This window comes from Anneissia japonica, unplaced genomic scaffold, assembly GCF_011630105.1.
Source record: "Anneissia japonica isolate Jap-2015-1 unplaced genomic scaffold, ASM1163010v1 scaffold287917_len653891_cov171, whole genome shotgun sequence".
Classification (NCBI taxonomy): domain Eukaryota; kingdom Metazoa; phylum Echinodermata; class Crinoidea; order Comatulida; family Comatulidae; genus Anneissia; species Anneissia japonica.
In genome coordinates, this window is record NW_022747660.1 from 17,950 (window position 1) to 27,090 (window position 9,141).

The window sequence follows — 9,141 nt, forward strand, 5'->3', positions numbered from 1 at the left end:
TATACAGACTTTTTTTTCAATCGAATAAATTCAATTCAATCAATCAGTTAATCAATCAATTTTACCGTAAAACCTCGAAAATAGGTTACCTACATTTTACTGAATATAATACGCCAGCAATCCAAGCATGTTTTAAGTATGAATTTTGAATGATTGAATTTTGAATAACTAAGAAAATAAATAAATAAATAAATATTTTAAATGAATAAAAACATTAATTGTTTGATTGATAAATAGATGGATAAATGAATTAAATAATTATTGAACTAATGGACGAACGAACTAATGAATTGAAATTAAAAAAAAATTATGGGTACCAGTGCAATGTTGTCTAGAGTTTAGAAAATTTCGCCAATAGAGGGCCGTTATTAACTTTTCAGGCTTTTTTTACTTCCGTGTTTTACACATAATTTTGTTTTGATAAATCATGAGATTCAGCGAAGAAGAACTGATAGAACTTGCAAAACTCCCTCCAGATTTGGATGGTGTTTTGCAGTTCAAAACTCAAGCTAGTAGAATAAGAGATCAAATACAAGGTTTGTCTAACCTGCAATTCTTTTTTTCAAATAATAAACGTCTGACATGATTAATGCTTTCTAGGCTTAGGACTAGCCTAGGCCTATTTAATAATGACCTAACTTTGGCAGGGCGCTAGACTAGAGCGGACTAGGCTTAACCGACCTACGGCTAGGCCTAGCTTAGGCTCTTCTACTATTCTATGTCTGGACGGACACCGTGGTACTCAAATACGTGGCACCCTTGCGCCAGCAGGCAGTGACTATTGTTACACCAATTTTAGCGAATTCCTATTTCTGTTTGGATGGATGTTTTATTATTGCTCTTTATAAGATTGGGCCTATATAATAATATACAATGAACAATGGTGTAACAATAGCAGCCATTTCATAATGAGTAGGGGTTAGGCCTAATCTTACTTTGGTTGGCTCCATGCCAACAATTGCCCACGGGTTGAAGGTCAGTGACCAATTGTTGTAAGATTTGTTAAAACAAATTTTTCGATGCCCACTCCCACATTGTTGAACAAATTTTATTTAAAAATGTTGATCCCAGTTTGTGGAGCAGGGGAAGCTCCCCTTTCAGATAAATGTTGCCTCAGTATTGCGACGGTATGATTGCCAGCCGGGATACAGTATGACCGGTTGAGCCGCTGACAAGTTGAGCCGCTGGTAATTTCTATGGAACGCCAAGCGCGTCCCTCAGTGAATGTAGTCGGCTTGCCGATGTCATCAGTGAATGAACCCCCCGGATACCAGCTACATATTCATCCCACAGTCTTGTCAGTGTACTACATTTTATAAAAATAAATGAAGTTGTATAATTGCAAAATCGTATTAAAATGTGTTTATTTACGTTTGGTTTGCGGCGTATTTCAATTAACTTATTCGTTATTTGTAGTACTATTTTGTTAAATTATTTAATTAAATTATTTATTATATATAAGTTTAACAAATAGTACAAAAATAAAAAGTATATAAATTACAAAACCATAGTAAATACTGTATAATAACATAGGCCTAACACATTTAAATTTATTATTCATGCAAAATCGTATTAAAAATGTAATAACTTGATTATTTTTTACGTTTGGTTTGCGGCATATTTCAATTAACTTATTCGTTATTTGTACTATTTTGTTAAATTATTTAATTAAATTATATTTATATTATATATCATTATATATAATAAAAATGATAAGAATGTATGGAGTTTTTTTTTTACTATCTGGCAAGCTGACTGAGCAAATACTCACAAAATTTAAATTAAAACGATAGAAAGAACAAGTAAATAAATTGAAATACGTCCCAAAAATATTTAATAAATAATAAACAATAAATTTAAATGTGTTAGGCCTATGTTATTATACAGTATTTACTACAGTATAGTTTTGTAATTTATATATTTTTATTTTTGTACTATTTGTTAAACTTATATATAATAAATGATAAGAATGTATGGAGTTTTTTTTTTACTATTCTGGCAAGCTGACTGAGCAAATACTCACAAAATTTAAATTAAAATGATAGAAAGAACAAGTAAATAAATTGAAATACGTCCCAAAAATATTTAATAAATCAGTGCAAAAACCGAGTATTAAATAAATTGAAATAATTGAGTAAATAAACTGAAATATATCCCAAACAACAGTACAACTATAACAACTCTCTGCAAAACCGAAGAAGTTAATTGAAACGCCGTAATTAAGGCACTACATTCACTGAGAGACGCGCTTGGCGTTCCATAGAAATGACCGGCGGCTCAACTTGTTGGCGGCTCAACCGGTCATAATCCTGCCAGCCTATAACCTTTCACACAGTGCATTTGTTACCTCAATATTGCTGCAGGGAGGGAAGTTTACTAATGGAGGGTCGACACCTCAGCTCCACCATAGTTGGAGGTGAGGTAAGAAAATTTATGATTTTGGCACCGCTAGACTGCTGGAAATGGCCCTCTTACACTTCAAAAAAAAATTTCATTTTTTTTCTACCCCATTTTTTCTTCATGATTTTTGAAATATTCATGGGCCCAGACAGGCTACAGTACAAGATACAGACCCTCACACCATTCACTGTGGTGAAGGTCAGGGTGAAAGATAAAAATTTAAAAAGTGGGCTGCTAGTGTCGGATTATTATGTGAGTGTCATCTCACACCTATTCATTCATATATTTCTCTGTATATTAATAGTAATGCCGCAAATAGCGTACAGTTTAATATCTGTCTTAAAAAAACCTAAGACTGTCTGAGTTAGGGGGATTTTGCTCCTCTGCACCCTACCCCTGTGAACCCCTTGTTCGATAGAAAGGGTGAACTCTGGTTCCGTGCCTGTATACTACGCATCTACAGTATATTTACAGTAATTGTCTTTTCTTGTCTTGAAACTACCCAGCAACCCTAAAATAGGGGTTCACACGGGTATGGTTTGGTGGTGGTGCTGGTAGTTGAAACTCATGCTTCTTCTAGGAAATAGAGATGGATAGCTGTTTTGAACAAATCTTTATTTAGTATACAGTTGATTTCATGGGATAATAAATTCCAATCTCCGATCGGCTGTGGTAAGAATGAAAATTTCTAGCAGTTCCTTTTTGTGAAAATCGATATGTAGTTGCATGATCCGCTGGACTGGTTGTAGAATCAATTGCACTGGAACGGCAAGGTGACCCATTATTGCTTGGTGAAAATTAACTAGCTGATTAATTTTACGGCAAACTTTAAGATCATCATCCTATTTAAACATTTTTTTAATGGCTGTACACGCTGGTGTAAATACAGTACCAGTGACAAAGCGTGTGGCTTTGTTTTGTACTGACTCTGATATATCTTTTTTGAGTGAAGGTCCCATGTTAAGAACTGTATCTTAAGATTGATCTGACCACTGACGAGTGAATTATAGGCCAGATCTTTGATATTAGTTGGGCAAGAATGCAAGTTTCTTCTTATGAAACCAAGGGATTAAATTAGCTTTTGCTTCAATAGATCCAAATTAATGGACCTAAGTCCAGGCTTTAACTTTCAATTTCATTGGTATTTTAACTGAAATAATTTCACCTTTTGTTTACTTGTACTGTACACCCACTCACAAGGTATTTAAAACTTATATGTAAATTTAACCTAATTATGTCTGTTTTTAAAGCCGCTATTTTCAGATAAGGTATCACCACACTTGTGTAAACATGATTTATTCTAAGTTGATTTCATATCCTTTTTATCCTATTAGAGTAAATAGAGATAGAGTTAAAAGCAACGATTAGGCTAACTGTAAAAATTGTCATGCCTAGGACTGTCAGCCTTTTTGAAATTGATTGCTGTTGCAAAAATGAAATTAATGAACCGGCTTAGATGTCTATCTAATGACCATTAAGTAAGATTTGCTTTTGATGCTGCAGTAATCATAAAGCAGATTGTAGAAAATTATGTAAATCCTGGGGATTTTCAAAGTCAAACCAATTCATTACCCTGCGAAATTGAGTGTAACGGATTGATGAGGGCGGTATGCTGTGAATGCTTAAAAATTAAAGGCTCATCCAAAAAACATTAGAAATTAACATTGTGACGCAATACTGTCTCTTCTTACTTAGCAACAGTAGACACAGAGCTCCTAAAGTCTCCTGGATTGCCCTGGAGTCTCCAGGAATTTTGGTACGTCTCCCTGTCTCCCGAAAAATTCCACATTTTCTCCCACAATTTGAATTTCTCTTGGATTTCTCCAGGATTGTACCAGATTTTCAAAATTAAGGTTTATGCCAGCTAAATTTTCCCATTCTTGTGTTCAATGGCAGACATAAAGATTATTGAACATTCTAATTTCTAGGCAGCAATAAGGCCCTAAACCTGCCCAAGCTGCTTTGTTTTTATATTGAAGACATGCCGATAAATATTGTACATGCATTTTTAGCTGGTACGCGCGTTCAAAACATCCGTCTACCCTGCATGAAAAAATTCTCCAGGAGACTTTGACAACTTGGGACCCCTGTGTAGACAGAGTAGCATGGAAATCATTAGGTCACTGGTACTGTACAATGGTCCGTTCCGCTACTAAGCCCCGCCCCTTGGATGTTGTTGTTAAATAATAGCCTAAGTGTAGGGGACGGGCATATTCCTGACCGTGTTCTGATTGGTCATTGTTAAGTTCTGTTCGACACTCCGGAAAGGTCTATTCCATCTGTCTATCCACAAGGCCTGCGTTCATACACAACTCGCCTTCACATTTAACGGTATGAACCCAGCGAGTCGCCTGCGGCCCTACAACCAACCCTCGTTCATGCTTTGTAAATTCAGTGGGTAGTTAGAAGGTCACTTGCTAGTGATGTTTATGACTTGTTGTTTTCATCCTTAGCCTGGTTGTATTGTTTTTTTTAAGTTGTTGCGGCTCTATTAAAGCCAAAGCCCAGCTCTTCCATCTTCGTAATTATTAGCCCGTAGGCTTGTACGTCCTCCTTGTCCATTCAAAACCTTCTTGTATCCTTGGTAGTCCCCCACACACTTATCAGGGAAAGTTGCCGCTTCTGTCCAGGCGTTTTTTTGATTCATTTTTGGGGAAATAAATAGCAAAGTCCCGAGTACAGTTAAGTAAAAATATAATTTTGCGGCGCAGGAGCAATGCACGTGTTGACTCTTTGGAGAATTGAGAGAAAAGGGATAGGAATAATGCTTGGGAGGACCCTTATTGCACTCGCAGCATGAGGTCGGCCTATTTTGGACATCCCTCGTTAGTAGGCCCAGGCCTGTAAAGTCATTAATGTCATCACCGAGGTCACGAGGATTCGCCTCGGGCAACTTTTAACCGGCAAGTTTGGTGGGTTGGCTAACTTGCTTTTTGGCCAGATGTTTTTTCAATTACCCCCGTTCATACTACCTTCGAATTATATTACCGCTATATTCAACGGGTAATAACATAAGCATGAACGGGCCCAAGGACTACTTTTGCCAAAAACTGACCCTAACCAAAATTTATTGTGACAGACTTGTCTGTAGCCTGTACTGGTATTCAGTCTTCACCCACATATGTCCTTCAGTTTGATTTCATTTCTGATTAAACAAATCCCTAAAGACTAAAAAGAAAATCAATATTTCTATTTGTCATTCATGATAGCCTCTGCTAACAACATTGTGCATTCAGTGGGTTTTTTTTTGGCGTGAATTGGAAGTTTATGGCCATGTGAAAATTAATGAGCAGCTTTATACATCTGTACTTGGTTGTCGAGTCAAAGCGGTGATGCCAGCTTATTCACACTCTATTTCTGTTGCTATCTTACATTGCTAAGCCCACTAAGTTGTGCTCCAATAGGCAAGCATTCATCTGCCTGTTATTGACTGGGAAAAAAAAAAAAAAAGAAACATTTTGTTAATGTCAGATAATTTGATTCTGTATTTCAAACGTTTTAGTGAGTCATTTTGTGATAGTTACAAGTAGGGAGGATTTTACTTATGTCTGAAACGTGTAGAGTTAATGTTGTAAATCTAATTGAATTTCAAAGCAGCAAGTTGAAGCAATTATTGGAATAACTTATCTGTATTTAAAATGAATAGAAAGCCACTTGCTTTTTCCATTGTCATTCTATGATATGTCACTATATCTCCATGTCAGTTGTCATAGCTTTCTTGATTGATTGATTGGTCAGTAAGTGCCTATTGTTATTCAATGCTAGTAACCTACCGTATATTCTCGCATATGAAGAGGAGTCTTAAAATAGCAAATTATTATGGAAAAACATGGGGGGGTCGTCTTATACGTGCAACCACATACAAATTTTAGATTTTTTAATCATTTTCAATCATCTTTAATGTGCGGATTAACTGTAACATGCAAACTTATAATATTTAAATGAAGCTACTTCTGTTAGTATGAAACTAATTTTTGATGAACATTTAAAAGCCCATAAATGGTATTATTTGGAAGATTAGCCCTACATTTGGCTCCATTTTTAGCCAGAAGATGCAGTATCAAGAACATACAGCAAAGAGTGCCAGCAAAAACGGTGAAACAGCGAGTCCAACATGTGAAAATTATCCATAAATCTTTTAAAGCTCGGGGGTCATTTTATACACAGATCGCCTAATACATGAGAATATGTTTTTTTTTTTTTCTTTTTCAAGCAACTTACTATACCATTGTTTGGCTAATTTAGTAATGTTCTCTCACATTAGTGATTTTTTGGTCTATAAGGACATCTTTTTATTCCTCCATATCTTTACGAATTAAAGAGTGAATATTAAGTCAGTGCTTTTTTTCAGTAGATTTTGAGTGTCATTTATTATTTCATTCATAGAAATGGAATAAAAAACAAGATAAAATTATATTGGTACTATAATAATGCTGGGTAGGCCCAGTGAAGGTGGTGCAACAAGGGGGGTTATCACAATGCTGGCACCTCCTCCCTCCCCCTCCTTTTTGTTTAAACATAAAAAGAAATGATAGTAATTTAATGGAAATAAAAAGCAAAGTAAGTGACGTTAACAACAAATTCATGGTTTTGTCATAGCCACCGATATGCTATGTCCCGAGTTTTGCACACTTGCATAAAGTTCAGTGGATGGAATATTTCTGTTTGGCTCTGGTGTGATCACATATCCCCTCAAGAGGCAGTTGCGTATTATTATTTTTTTCTTTTGTGGGTGCATCCAACCTTTATTTCATTTCAGTCATAACAGAATAATGTTTTCACATTTTGTAAATGATATGATGAACAATTACATTAATACAATTCTGCATTTTTTCCTACCCAGTGTATTAATCTTGTTTTTTTTAATATTTTTAACAAATATATATATATATATCTTTTTTTGTTAAATAATACGATATATATATATATATCTGTCTCTTATACACATCTAGATGTGTATAAGAGACAGGTATAGACATAGCTGTATTATTTACAGTTATATTTATTAAAGTATTGACCACTGGATATGCATCAAATCAAAAAGGCAACGAGATTAGAATAGAATTACTCTACCTTCTTGTAATGCATTCAACGCCAGGCGGAGATTAAGTGCTTCCAATGATTGACAGAAATCTGTCATATTTTCTTTGATTTTTAGATTGTTTTCTAGGTCAATGATCATAGTCCACGCGTCTTCATATTCCTTACAAGGTATGTTATATAATCCGTCAATCTGCTTTACATCTGCTGGTGTGAGTGTCATCCCAAATTTCATTAACTTTTGTCTGTGAGATGTGAACCCCCCCATTTGAAAAATTCTGGATCTGCCACTGCTTTACACAATTTGATTCTATATTGTTGCATTTAAATAACATGTTAACTTCATTTTCAGGTACTTTGCAGTAATCACAAAAATTTGTAAGGGGGATAGATTCCATATTTGTAGTTTTTTTTGTTGTTGGAAGTATCATGCGAATAAACTTAAAGTTAAAGTGTGCGATATTTTTCAAGTGCATCTAGTTTATCTTATTCTGCTACAGTATTAACATGCATCTCAATCTATTGTATTTATCTGTAGATTAACTTACAGTATCATTTACTTTGAATTTTTTGGGAGTTTAAATTTGGCTTCTTTAAACGTTAAATAGAAGTCTTCTAACTCTTTTTTTCTTTAAAATGGCAATGTAATTATTTTGTTTTACATTTATTTGGTTTGTGTATTACAGTATGCAAATACTGTAATACACAAATACCCAATATGATTTTATATTCTTGCATTTAAATAATGTGTTCTTCATTTTCTGGTAGTTTGCAGTAAATTTGTAGATAAAGAAATCCATAATTTTATTCTGTTTTTGTTGGAAGTATCGTGGATAAATTTACAGTGCTATTAATCTACCGTATTGTATTCATTTATAGATTAACATCCCATTTGCTTTTTATAACATCCCATTTGTTTTGCATTTTTTTGGGAGTTTAAATTGGGCTTTCTATAAACGTTAAATAGAGCACTTTATTTCTTAAAATGGCATTGTAATTTTTTTACATTGATTTGGTTTCAAGTGTATCATGGAGGTATTATTGAGAAGGAGATCACTCGGCAACAGATCCCTTTGACGTGTCAAACCTATGTGTTACCCGCTTTTGGATCGCGCGCAGGCTTATTACCCTATAATTCACATTTTTTCGTTAGCAACAACTTGGCAACGACATGCATTTATACGCTTCCAGCAGAGCAGTTGTGCAATAAAACGTTTGATTTTAACCCATTAAATATCTTTATAATGAACAATGTTCCTCTGATTAGATTTTTTCGGGCTTTTGGTATGTTATTATTCATACTGTATACAGGTATTTCAGGAACGGATTCCGTAAAATATTTATGTTAAAATTACTTCTGTGTTCATTATAATTGTGTCTAAAGATTTACTGGTTCGACTATAAATCTAAGTCAGCGTAAAACTGAAAAATACTCAGGTTTTGGATTCATTTTTCGAATAGTTAACCCTCGTTAACCCTAAAATGACTTAGTTTATTATAATCCTTAATCATTTATTAATTAATATCTGTTAAAATTAGAATTGGCGAATTTTGGCCAATTTATGAAAATTGAAGTTGAGATATACTATACTTTTATAGATCATGTAAATGTTCCATTAAATTCGAAACTTTTCTTGGTGGAAAATATTAATATGTTTGATATTTTATGAGAGATAAATGTATCAGCTTCAAAATGGAAAC

The 9,141-nt window shown here is 34.3% G+C and overlaps 1 protein-coding gene across 1 annotated transcript in view; it reads left to right on the forward strand.

Moving 5' to 3' along the window:
- The first annotated feature begins 381 nt into the window (after positions 1-381).
- The window catches only part of LOC117120534, a 30,938-nt gene continuing 22,178 nt past the window's right edge, over positions 382-9,141 (forward strand). The window contains exon 1 of the mRNA XM_033265547.1: positions 382-536. Coding sequence (XP_033121438.1) covers positions 428-536 — 109 coding nt within the window. The 5' untranslated portion in view covers positions 382-427. The remainder of the gene's footprint in view (positions 537-9,141) is intronic.